The sequence below is a fragment of the Ornithorhynchus anatinus genome, chromosome 13 (genome assembly GCF_004115215.2).
Source record: "Ornithorhynchus anatinus isolate Pmale09 chromosome 13, mOrnAna1.pri.v4, whole genome shotgun sequence".
NCBI classification, from domain to species: domain Eukaryota; kingdom Metazoa; phylum Chordata; class Mammalia; order Monotremata; family Ornithorhynchidae; genus Ornithorhynchus; species Ornithorhynchus anatinus.
Genome location: NC_041740.1, coordinates 33,304,548 through 33,318,161, shown reverse-complemented (window position 1 = coordinate 33,318,161; position 13,614 = coordinate 33,304,548). Strand labels below are relative to the sequence as shown.

The 13,614-nt window shown below is 40.1% G+C and overlaps 1 protein-coding gene across 2 annotated transcripts in view; it reads right to left on the bottom strand.

Annotated features, from left to right (window-relative positions):
• UPF2 (UPF2 regulator of nonsense mediated mRNA decay) overlaps window positions 1-13,614 on the bottom strand; it is a 59,824-nt gene that overhangs the window by 34,110 nt on the left and 12,100 nt on the right. For both annotated transcript variants that reach the window (XM_029077359.2, XM_029077360.1), the window contains exons 4-6: window positions 6,314-6,474; window positions 2,723-2,920; window positions 867-1,016 (exon numbers count right to left, since the gene is read on the bottom strand). In XM_029077359.2, coding sequence (XP_028933192.1) covers window positions 867-1,016; window positions 2,723-2,920; window positions 6,314-6,474 — 509 coding nt within the window. The remainder of the gene's footprint in view (window positions 1-866; window positions 1,017-2,722; window positions 2,921-6,313; window positions 6,475-13,614) is intronic.

The window sequence follows — 13,614 nt, the reverse complement described above, 5'->3', positions numbered from 1 at the left end:
GATGAGGGAACTGAGGCACAGAGAAGTTAAGTGACTTGCCCACAGTCACACAGCCGACAAGGGGCAGAGCTGGGATTCGAACTCATGAGCCCTGACTCCAAAGCCCGTGCTCTTTCCACTGAGCCATGCTGCTTCTCGTACTCCAACCATAACACTTCACAATATCGACAAATTTCAGATTGACATAAGCAGCTGGAGATAAGTGAGGGGCTATTGTACTTCAATGATATCTTTTCCAAAGTTTCTAAGGAAATGCTCTGCAGCCTCACTAGGGGAAGGATCCCAAGATCTTTTGGTTATGAAATCACGCTTCCTTTCTTAGAAGGACAGGTTATTTCCCCCTGTACTTTGGGAACCTAACCTAAAAACTAAAAAACAACCCTACCATTAAAAGGCCCAGTATTCAAAATAACATGGATTTTTTTTTCTTTTTACAGCCCACGTAAGTAATACCACAAATTTGATCTCATCCTGCATTTTAGACTAGCTTTTAGCTCGCTTGTAAATCCTGGGTCGCTGGAAATGAACACAAATTCACTAGCAGATGAACACTGGCAAAGAAATAGCATGACAGAGAGAATATTTATACCTACCATGAAGAATGTTACAGATGATGTAATTTGAAAAAGGAAATGACAGTTGCTTTTTGCAGATTTCAGAATTTGCTTCAAATAATACAAATTTTGAATGCCAAAAAAGGCTTAATCAGTCTTACACAGAGCAGGGTTGCAATCCCTGAATTTTTTGCTACAGTTAAGAATAATTCCCCCCCAAAGTTCCCAGAAAGCGACTCTGTGGGAACATCAAAGCAAAGGATGCTAAAAATGAATGAAAACAAATTCAAATTCTCTACAGTGGTGTTTCACCTTGTTCATCAAGAATTTTTTTTGTAAGATCTTCTGCCTCATCTCCTCCCTCCAATTCCAAAGGGTCGTCATTGATGTCCAGGTTCTCTAATTCAAGTTCCAAATCATCTGTACATGACACATCCTTATTATCCTTACATTCTTTAGACTCTGTTTCAAAGAGAGTAAAGGTATTTCAAGATTAGATGCTGCTAAACAAAACTTGTATGCTTCAAAAAAAAAAAAAAAAAGCACATCAGAATTCAATTAATTTCACTTGGAAAATCCAGATCCGTGATGTAATCAATCTGCAGACACCATCTTGCAATAAATTTGAAATAAACTGTAACAAAGCTTCATTATACTCTTTTAATTTACACATTCAACAACAAGTCAAGGGAGGGTACCACTGGAGATACATTAGGGGCTCTATATGAAATAAAATGAAAGGAAGCACTAAAAAATTGGTTTTTTTTATCTTATGAGAGAGAGTTGAAGGGAGACATTTTTAATGATACAGGAACTGTCATCACACAGAGCACCATCCTCTCTTCCTTCCCCATTCAACTTGATTCCTCGATAGTAGAAATGCCCCCAGCAGTCCATTAGAATAACAATAGCATATTTTAAATAAGTTTTATCTATAAACAAAAAGCTTGGAATTTGGCAAATCTAGGATCCAAAAGGTTAAAAATAGACCATCTTTTTCCAATTGAAATCCTTCCAGTTGGAACATACTTAGATTGTTCAACTAAAACTATACCAAATTGGAAAAGAAATTTCAGAAGTGCAAAATGGGCTTACATCCAGGATCATAAAACGAAGTATTTTTTCCCCTTTATTCCCTCTTTTTCCTACGACTGAATTAGCAAGGCAGCATGAAAAGTTTTCTAAATGTTTTAGGGACCCCCAAAATATAATTCCACATTAGCACCTGGAATAACAGGTGAAAATGAAAACCCTTTTGCTAACGATGGCAATGTGGATGAGGATGAAGAAAATGGAAATAATGATACACTGGCCACCTTACTCTGGTCAGACCAAAATTTTCAAAGGTCATTTTTCAGTAGAAAGTTTCTTTTTCAGTGGGGTAAATATAACATTAAGTTCCAATTAATGCTACAAGGAATGCAGTGATTAAGTTCTGGAGCCATATCCCACTTCTTCCATCCCCAAAGCCTCCTTGGGCATCCTGATATCAGAGCATTTCAGGGCATTTCAGATTTCTCAGGCTTACCACTTTGACTCCCCACCTCTCTGGGCCACATTCAGTTCAGTCTCATAGTCTAACTTGACCTGTCATGGCAGACAGACCAACACCCCTGGGTGCTCTCCAACAGGAAGACTCTGAACCAGTCAGAAGACATGTAAAAAGGCCACAATTTCCCCAAAATGCATCGACTTAAGCCAACATTATTTAAATTCTACTGAGTTAAATTACAGTATAAGTTTGAATATTAAGTTCTCCCTAACATTAGCTGCTTATTATTAGCACTTAAGGCCACAGGCAGATTCCATGGAATGGTTTCCAACTTATCATTAGAAACCTAATACATTGTCCCATGCATCCACAGTCTCCAACTCTATGACGGTTCTACCGTCTATTCTTAAGTCCATTACATTTTGAGTCAAATACCCATTTAACTCTTAAAGGAACTTTATGTACTGTCTGTTGGAAACTGCAATCTTAGGCCTAGTTGCTAGTTCTGAAAAATTAATAGGCTACCTGCACCAATTAAACTCACCTTATCCAAATAAATTTCCTGGAAAAGTCTGTTTTACTCCATTCCTCTTACCCACTTTAGATCTATTATTTTAATGAATAACTAGATCAGACTTGTCTACTTTTCATTTTTTTTTGTACCTTCTTAAATTACCTTTGGATTCATCTTTATTGGACTCCTTGCTCTGAGAACTTTTTTCATTGTCTTTAAATAAGATGGCTGGAACAAATGCTTTCAAGTCAATAAGGTTCTCATAAAAGTTTCTAGCATCTTCATCCTCCCAAATGCCTCCTTCCAGGTCATACTCTCCAGGTTTACCAGGTGTAAAAATATCAATTCCAGGACCATGCTCTATAATCAAATGAAACATAAACAGCACCATTTCAATAATACTGCACTGATAACTGAAAATTTACATTATACACAACTCATCTTTTTGTAAAACGACAATATAACTCAAGTAACAAACCACCCCAAGTGAACAGTACAATTATCCGTGTTAACTACTACAAATATCTGCTCATATTGCAGCTGCACAAAAATATTACAAAATGGACAAATGAGTATTCATTTGAAATCAAAGACAGCCATCTGGCGGCTTAACTGGCAAGAGATTTCAAATATTTTCATCCCTATGCTTACATCTGCCCTAATGAGAATTTAAAATCCCCATTAAATATGCTTCAGGAACAAAAGCATTGAGAATCTCAAAAAATAGGATGGAACAAAAAGAAATATATTTCATGAGAATAAGCTTGTCTACACACACTGCCCTCACTTCTCCAATTGTCTCCCTGACCCCCTCCAATCTGGCTTCTACCCCTTCATGTCACTGAAACCACCCTCTCAAAAGTCACCAAACTATTTCCATCTTACCAAATCTAAAGGCCTCTACTCTATCCTAATCCCCCTTGACCACTCAGATGCCCTGGATACTGTCGACCACCCCATTCTCCTGGAAACATTATCAACCTTGGCTTCGCTGATTCTGCCCCCTTCTGGTTCTATCTTTCTGGCCGTTCCTTATCTTCTCTTTTGCAGGCTCCTCCTCCGCCTCTCACCCCCTAACTGTGGGAGACCCTCAAGGCTCAGTTCTGGGGCCCCTTCTATTCTCCATCTACACCCAATCCCTTGGGGAACTCAATTGCTCCCATGGCTTCAACTACCATCTCTAAGCAGACGACCCCCAAATCTGCACCTCCAGCCCGACCTCTCCTTCTCGGCATTCTATTTCCTCCTGCCTTCAAGACATCTCTACTTGGGTCTCCTGCCGTCACCTCAAACTGAACATGCCTGAAACAGAACTCCTTATCTTCACACCCCAACCCTGACCTCCCCTTGACTTTCCCATCACTGTACACAGCACCACCAACTTCCCTGTCCCGTGAGCCCAAAACCTTGGCGTTTCCTTCACTCATTACTCTCATTCGCTCACATATTTAATGTTACCAATTACCGTTGGTTCAACCTTCACATCGCTAAAATCCGCCCTTCCCTCTCCATCCAAACTGCTACCACGTTAATCCAAGCTCTTATCCTAACCCAACCTGAATACTGAATCAGCCTTTCTAACCTCCCTGCCTCCTGACTTTCCCCATTATAGTCCATACTTCACTCTGCTGCCCAGACCATTTTTCTACAACAAGGTTCGGTTCATAAAAATAATAATGATGGCATTTGTTAAGGACTTACTATGTGCTGAGCACTGTTCTAAGCGCTGGGATAGATACAAGGTAATCAAATCAGGTTGTCCCCCGTGGGGCTCACAGTCTTAATCCCCATTTTACAGATGAGGTTACAAGCACAGAGAGGTCAAGTGACTTGCCAAAGTCACACAGCTGATCAGTGACAGAGCCGGGATTAGAACCCATGACCTTCTGCCCCCCAGGCCCATGTTCTATTAACTACGCTATGAGTTCATATTTCCTCTCTCTTCAAGAATCTCCAGTGGCTGCTCATCCACCTCCGCATCAAACAAAAACTTTCTACCATAGGCTTTAGGGCACTCAATCTCCTTGCCCCCTCCTATCTTACCCCCCTGATTTCCTAGTACAACCGCAGCCCGCACACTTCGCTCCTCTAATGCCAATCTACTCAATGTGCCTCCATCTCAACTATCTTGCCGCTGACCTCTCGCCCATGTCCTGCTCTTGGCCTGGAACCCCCTCCCTCTTCATAGCCGACAATCACTCTCCCCACCTTCAAAGCCTGATTAAAAGCACATCATCTCCAAGAGGCCTAGCTCAACTAAGCCCTCATACTTTCCTCTCCCTCCCTTCAACAAAGCCCTTGCACTTGGATTTGCACTTTTCATTCACTGCTCGCTCAGACCCACAGCACTTACATACATAGCTATAACTTATTTACATTAATGACTGTCTTCCCCTCTAGACTTTAAGCTCACCATGGGCACGGAATGTGTCTACCAATTCTGTTATGTTGTAGTCTCGCAAGTGCTTAGTACAGTGAGCGCTCAATAAATACGATTAAGTGAGAATGTCATAAAACTGGAGCTTGAAGCTGACTCTCTCAAAATTTGTTTAAAAAAATATATAATTTATACACAAACTATGTTAGAAAATGGGCAGAGAAAGTCCTCTAAACTTTAAACTTTTAGAGGCAGAGAGCCTCTAAACCTCTGGAGGTTCCATATGTGCCTTTACATTGTGAAACATGCACCAATAAAATGTACAATGAGGCAAAGTTAGGAGGAAGGTTAATGGGTCATACCACACACTCTAGGGCCAGGAGGAAAGAAGAGCTCAGTATGACATTGCAATTGAACTAAAACATTGAACTAAAACCTCTCAGCCGGCTCTCTATTTCTGAATGTTTCCCTTTTTGTGACTACTATTTTAAAATGGAACAAGCTTTAAAAATTATACTCATCAGGGTGTCTTACATCATTTTTCATATTGTGCACCCCTCCGGGACAGGGAATCCCAAGTTAACTTTAGTTTTTGTAACTCCACCTTCCAGGCATCTTTTCTGAAAGGAATGTTTCTATAACTAGAGTTTATCACCCAGTAAGTGCTTAGTAAATAAAGCAGGTTATCAGTGTGGAAAATGAAACTTGCAGAACAGCGAATCAAGCACATGTTCCTCTGATTATCAGAGATTCCTACCCTGAACCAACAAATCCCGTGCAAAAAATATTAAAACTGGATTACCGAAAAGGCAGGAACTCAGTGAAGACACACTTTGGGTGTCTAAGCAGCATTTTTAGGGAATCCACTAATCAACCCAAATGGGTAAGGAGGTAGAACCCTTTCAGCAGCAAATAAAACAACACTGCAAAGAATGATCTTTATGTACTCCCAGTGGGAAAAAAAAAACTGGCATATCAGGCACATGAACCCATATGAACAGAATGAATAAATTCTCACCAAAGCTGCTAAGACTGATTACAATAGAAAATATAATAATTGCTGAATACCTATACTGACATACATGCTTCTACATTTCATAGAATACATATTCTGTGATTAATGTGTGCTTGAAAATTTTCTGAAACTTGTCAGTTTACCATATCTTCCCACTCACATGTTAATATTGGGTTTTAACAGTTTATCGTACTACCCATCACTTCTTACAATGAAAAGAGGGTTCTGAAAAAACCCCATATTGAAAATTGGTACAATGTTCATTTTTAAACAAAAAGATTTTCTGTTTGGTTAGCAACCACACAGTATAAGCCTTAAACAGTATAATGCAATAATAATTGCTACGGTGAAGTCATCCTACCCTCTGGCGTTGGTTTGTCCTGGGGGAGATCAGGCATATTTTCATCCAAAAGATCTGCTAGAGACTGAGAATTTGCCAACAGTTTCTGATAAGACATAGCAAACTCCTCATATTGCTTGTGTCGATCTTCACTCAGCTCCCCTTTAGAATGTAGAATGCGCCTAAGAAAATAAGTCAAGAATGAAATAATCAGCAACTCTTCTTACCAAGGCAGCAGTTCTATATCTAGAACTCGTGTCCTGAAAAATTCCCATTATGAAGCATTATCAATCGTATTTATTGAGCACTTCCTGTGTTCACAGCATTGTACTAAGTGCTTGGGAAAGTACAATATAACAATACTACACTGTTGGTAGATGTGCTTCCTGCTCACAACGAACTTCCAGTCTAGAGGGATAGAGTCTATGGCATATGTAAGCACATTACATTTGAGAGACTTCACAAATATGCTTATTATTTGCAAAATCCAATTGAAACAAACTTCATACATTCCCAGGAACAGATGAAGCTTCTGGTTGGTCCGGGGTAGTAGACGATTCCTGGTGATTACTCATGCAAGAGCATATCCCCTCCTACCTACCATCCCTAGGTCTCATCCACCCCTGCTTCCCGTTTCCCTTCCCAATAATGTGAGGGCTATTTTTAGGGAAAATGCTGTCTGGATCATCAGGAGGAGGATCCTTCTGAGGCTTAGCCAATGGCTAAAGCGGACCTATATATTCAATTAGACTCTAACAATCTTCAAAACCGTTATATCCCACCCCTACAACTGCAAAAGTACCAGGAAATTCTTTTTTAAAGGTCTTTCCCCTAAGAGGCCTTCCCCAACTAAGCCCTCGCTTCCTCTTCTCCCACTCCCTTCTGGGTCGCCTTCGCACTTGGATTTGCACACTCTATTCACCCCTCAGCCCCACAGCACGTAGGTACATATCTGCAATTTATTAATATCTGCCTCCCCCTCTATACTGCAAACTCATGGTCAGGGAACCTACCAATTCTGTTATATTTACTCTTCCAAGCACTCAGTACAGTGCTCTGCACACACAGTAAACCCTCAGTGAATATGACTGATTGATTAAATTATCTGGCATTTCAAACTTCCGTGGATAATATATACAATTACTCAACAGCACACAGTTTATGCCCTACTGATGCAGATTACCAAAACTATTTACCAAATTAATTTTTAGTGACCTGATATAGTGTACTTTTATGGAACAAAAGGAAATGAAATCAGTGACCAAAGCTATACTATATTCTTGTGGTTACAATGTTAGTAATGGGTTTGGCTTCCTTGGGGATGGGATAATGGTCCAAGGTAAGAGGGGAGAAGGTGGTGGGAGAGGGGTCCTCCCTCACTCTTCTGTGGATAGTTGCAGATGCAGGGGTAAGGTACAGCAGAGACTGTTTTTTTCCCATCTCTGCCAAGTAGTCCAACTTCTGTGTCAAGTTGGAGAAGGTGCTGCTGCTATTGCCCTCCTGGATTTCCAGTGCCGGAGATTTCCAGAGGAGCCCCCCCCCCCCCCCCAACAAACCCTGGAAAGCGGAGGCAGCAGCACCCCTTTCTGTCCAGAGCAGCAGTCAGGAGATGAGCTTTAAAAGAAGCGGGGGAATGGGCATCTCAGATGGACCTTCCTGCCCCTGCTTTCCTACTGCAGCCCGGAGTGGTGCTCAGAATCTCAAAGCAGGCAGTAAGTTTGGCGTGCCTAAATGTAAATGATTATCATATAAACCCAGGACCAAATACTAGAAACTGCCTACTGATGAATCCCCAACATAGCCAGTATCAAAACTATGGTGACTGTTTATTTTTAAATAGCCAAAACAACTTTATCCGCAAAGCAGGCAGAATCTTTTAAATATTACACATAATCATTTTTTTCCTATAGACTATATACTGCAAATGTCTGATGGTGTTTTCTCTCTTTCCAGCTTCAATGCAAATTTATCAAAGGAAAAAGTGAGCTGCCATAAAAATATCATTTTCAAAGGCTATTTGCTCTCAGTGTTGACCATTTCTTATTACTGAGATTTCTCAGTGATGTATTAAACAAAACCCTTGCAAGACTCGCTTTTCTTTTATTCAATAACCAAGATAGAAGTTAGGTAAATTAATTATAAATTCTAACATAAGTAAGAGTGTGGCCTCCTTACCAAGTGGTTTCTCAAGGGGTGGTCACTCATCCGCTCTCTAAATCTACCCCTCTACCTGTGCCTCTGGCCCCATTCCCCTTCACCTCTTAACACTCCCTCCCTCCCAGTTTCTGTCATGGACCTCTCACTTCTAGAATGGATCCTTTTCCTGCCACCTGTAAACAGTCAAGTCTCTCCAATCCTAAAAAAGTCCCCTCTAGTTCACCCCCTGCCCCTGTACAAACCCCTTGAACAAGCTGAATACACTTTCTGCCTTCACCTTTCTCCACCAATTTTCTTCTTGAACTATTACTCTTTCTCCTCGCTTTACATTTACTCTCTCAGGGAGATGATCCACTCACATGATTTTATCTACTAGCTTTACGCAGATGGCTACCAAAAATACATCTTCAACCTAACCTACAATGCCACCCCACATTTCTAATTGCCTCTGGGATGTTTCCAACTGGATATCCTGCCAGCATCACAAACATTTTCATCTTCCCTCCTAGATCACCTCTCTCTTTTAATTTTCCCATCTCCTCCCAAAATTCTCCTCATCCTAGAGGCCTGAAACTTTGAGGTAGTTTTTCAGTTCTAACAGTCAATCAACTACTAAATCCTGCTGATCCTTCCTCCACATTCCCTGAATCTACCTCTTCTTTGCCCCACCAAACTGCTACTGGTCTGGTCTGAGCTTGTGTCATATATCAGACTCATGCATAAGTCTCCTACTCAGTAGCCACCACTTGACTGTTGCATGACTTGGGGCAAGTCACAATTTCTCTATTCCTCATTTGACCTCAACTGTAAAATGGGGATTAAGACTGTGAGCCCTGTGTGGCCAGGGACTGCGTCCAACCTGATTAACTCACATCTACCTCAATGCTCAGTACAGTGCCTGGCACAGAGTAAGTGCTTAAGAAATACCATAAAAGCAAAACAAGAACAATGAACCAAAAAAAAAAAAAAACAAAACCCCACCTCCTCCCATTGGCTTTAAGGCTGTATACCAGCTTTTTCTATCTTACACACTGGTTTTCACCTACCATCATCCATCTCATCTCCTAAATGAATCTTGCTTTCCACTCTCCCACCCCTGACCCCTCACTCATTCACCACTCCCCTTCATTCTAGAACTATCCTCTCCCACTGAAATCTGCCAGCGTACAGCCCTTTCTCCATCTTCAGTGTCCTCCTAAAATCCCACCTCCTCCAGGAAGCCTGCCAGTTGATTCACTGCACCTCAACTGCATCAGCTCTGTATCAGCACTTAGCACTCACTATTCTTATCCTCAAAACTTACATTTACAAATCAGTATTTGCATAAGCAATTATTTACTCAGCTATTTCATTCTATAATATTTGTGTTATATCCAGTGTGTCCTTGTTCCCCCTCCTGATTCTGCTATTAGTAAATAATTTTAGTCTGTCGGTCTCTTCTCATTAGATTGTAAGCCCCTTGAGGGAGGGAACGTGTCTTGCTTCTGTTGTACTCTCTCAAGCTCAAAGTACTGTGCTTTACACTCATTAAGTGCACACCATAATTAATTGATTAATGGGAAGACACATCTGAGGTAGGGAAAGTACACAGTGATCAAAAAGTCCCCGGACACCTTTTGCAACAGCCAAAGTTTCATTACAAGTCCTGGAAATCAATGTCTATAAACATGTTTCAACTTGTTTAATCTTATTTGTTTGTTTTTAATGGCATTTGTTAAAGGCTTACTACATGCCAGACACTGTACTAAGCATGAGGATAGATACGACATAATCAGGTTGGACAAGTCCATGTCCCACATGGGGCTCACAGTCTTAATCTCCATTTTACAGTATATATTAAGACATATTTGCTAAGATAGATGCATGCAGACAAGCCATTCCCAACACTTGTAATTCTCACAAAGAAAAAGGCTATTAAATCATTAATGATTTAGATGCCCCCTGGGGCCTTTTGTTTATCCAGTACAGTATAGATCTACTCCCCCATTATCTGGATCTTACAGTACAAGTAGAATAGTAGTAATGTATCATTTACAAAGCACTTTTCAAAGTACTTTAGGAACCAATCAAGCTGTTTTGTTTCAGGATCAATTAAAATGCACAGTTTTTATTTGTAAGTTGTGTGTTTCATTTTTCTGTAATCATTTTTCGCCTAACTTTTAAAATATGTGAAGCAGCTTGGCTTAGTGGAAAGAGCGTGGGCTTGGGAGTCAGAGGACGTAGGTTCTAATCCCAGCTCTGCCATTTGTCTGCCGTGTGACCTTGGGCAAGCCACTTAACTTCTTAAGACTGTGAACCCCATGTGGGACAACCTGATTACCTTGTATCTACTCCAGTGCTTAGAACAGTGCTTGGCACATATGATGCTTCATAAATACCATCATTGTTATTACTATTATTATATGCTACATTAGACTACTTAATAATAATAATAATGTCGGTATTTGTTAAGCGCTTACTATGTGCCGAGCACTGTTCTAAGCGCTGGGGTAGACACAAGGGAATCAGGTTGTCCCACGTAGGGCTCACAGTCTTAACCCCCATTTTACAGATGAGGTAACAGGCACCGAGAAGTTAAGTGACTTGCCCAAAGTCACACAGCTGACAAATGGTCGAGCCGGAATTTGAACCCATGACCTCTGACTCCAAAGCCCGTGCTAAGCTTTGACAGTTCCCTTGTCCTATAGAATAGCTTCAAAACAGTTAAACTCCCATTTTCTTGTTAATTAGAAAACAAGTTTTAGCTATTTAGTAAAATAAACGAATATGGTCTGTGTTTTAGAAAATGGAATTCCTTAAACATTTGAAGGCAAATTATAGGTCAGGTCCATTAATGAAAGCTAGCAGCGGGCTTTAAAAAGTAAAAATTGCTTAATACCATCACAAATGACAGCACTATTTGGGTGCTTATAGGGCACAGAGCACTGTTCTGAGGACTTGGAGAACATACAACAGTAATGCAAGGTATAGTTTGTGCCTTCAAGCTACTATCCAACAGAGGAGATGTACTGGCACAAATTGCCAAATATACCCTTCAAAAAGCATTTCAATACTTGTAGCTTTAAAAATTGACTTGATATACTGTAGTATATGTTCTTCATTCAATGCAGTATGAATTAATATACCAATTCTATCTTGAGAGTTTAAAGACTCAGAATTTAACAGCTTTTTCCTTCGGCAAACTTTGCTATTCTAGTCATCCGAACAAACGAGAATATCCAGTTAGACAGGATATTGAAATGATTAGATATTTCTAATATGCAAAATGAGATTACTTATCAGAATTATAAACTTTGGATTGGAATGAATCCAATTCATTCCCTCATGAAGTAAACTAAAGGTGGAGTTGAATGTTGTTTTCCTCTACCTTTGTAATGAGAATAATGGTCACATGGTCCATTTTCACATGGAAGTAAGACACTCAAATTAAGGGCTTTCGAAAGACTAGGCTAAGCAAGGTATTTTCCGCTTCAAATGGATGCTACCAAATGGGCCCTCTACTAGTGAATTTATTTTATATTTTCCTAGCTGATACAGTGAAATCAACTTGGAATTGTATATTTATTAAGTCCCCAGTGTGTATTAGGAAATGTACACAATGCCACCGTAGAAAGACATCAACCATAAACTTGATTTAAAACATTAGGCAAAGCAATGGGAAGGGTCCGTGAGAGAGAAATCAATATTACAGAATTCTCTCAGTAGTTTCAGCATAGACAATGCCAGAATCACATTAGTTCAAAATTTTTGTGAATTGTCACACTATAAATCAAAAAACCTTGGCAATTACACAGTAAATTCATTTTCATTTTAACTTTGTGCAGTAATGCAAATTAAGCACATGCCCAAAAGCTAGAGAAACCTGTCACCAGTAATTCTGTGCAATACCTTCTCTGCTTCCTTTCTGTGCAGTTTTCATGGAAATGTTTGTGACAGTACTCTGATTTTATTGTGCTCTAGGCAAAGGAAGGTAAGTGCCACCTTCTTATGTCTTCAGCCCAATAAAATCAGAGTACTCTCATACACGTATTTCCATGAAAAAGAAAAATCTGCCACCAGAGCCAAGTTGAAATTTAACATGGAATGCAGTTCCCTCATATCATCAGTGGAAGCTATGGCTAAACAGTGGGGGTAAAAGCAAATACATCATTTACATGTCCTTCTGGGTCCAAAACAAAGAGATTTAAAACATGCATTTAGCACCTTTCTTCCACTTCAATCTTTCCTTAAAAGCTGGCCGGTAGAAGAGGGAGGTGGGATCTCTCTAAGCTTGGCCAACCTCAATTATGTTCAGCTTTGTGTCATTCCAACCTGCCCCAACGGGAAGTTAGTCGGCCTTATGCACAGGGACGTGGGATTGGATTGTTAAGTGCCAACATGCCCAGAGTTTTGTAGAAAAGTGAAAAAGGATCTGGGCTGCCCAATTTTTAAAACACACCTACAAAAGCTGACCTCCAATAATACGACAGCTCTTAATAGTTGAAGGGCTGGCTGTAATTAATGTCAATAAAAATAAAAGGAATCCCTAGTAGACTCCCCAGTTTTCTGAACAAAGCCTAGGGCAAATAAGAATCCAAATAGTGAGACTGAAAAAAAAACCAGCCAGATTTTCTCAAATGCCTAAGAAACTCTGAGGCAAAGGCACGATTCCCAAGTATGAAATTTGTATCCGAAAGTTCAACTTTAAACTTTAAAGTAAACAATTTATTATGAAATATAATTTCCCATAGATGACTTAATAGAAGTAGGGGCTTCTATTCCTAGACTTGTCAGTTACACTGACCAATACAAACACACACATACACACACCTACATATGTACAAAAAGGATTTTTTGCATTTTGCTCTTTTGATAAACTGAAATGAAAAGTGCTATTACACACAGATGTACTGTCTCCACTTGGGCTTTGGATTTCAAAAGAATGCCAGTTAGAAAAAAACAACACAAAACCCTTAAAGTGATGCTTTATAGCACCTGAATGCAGTGACCACTCAATGAAACGGTTTTGCCAATTTCCCCTGAAGACCTTTGAGAATGGAAGAGAAAACACAAGGCTAAAGAGCTTTGTAAACTACAAACAGATAGAGTACAGGAAGGACTCCTTGGGGATACTGCTGTTGGGATGTCCTGAAACCTGAGATACCTCAGCACAGGCTCTGTCTTCC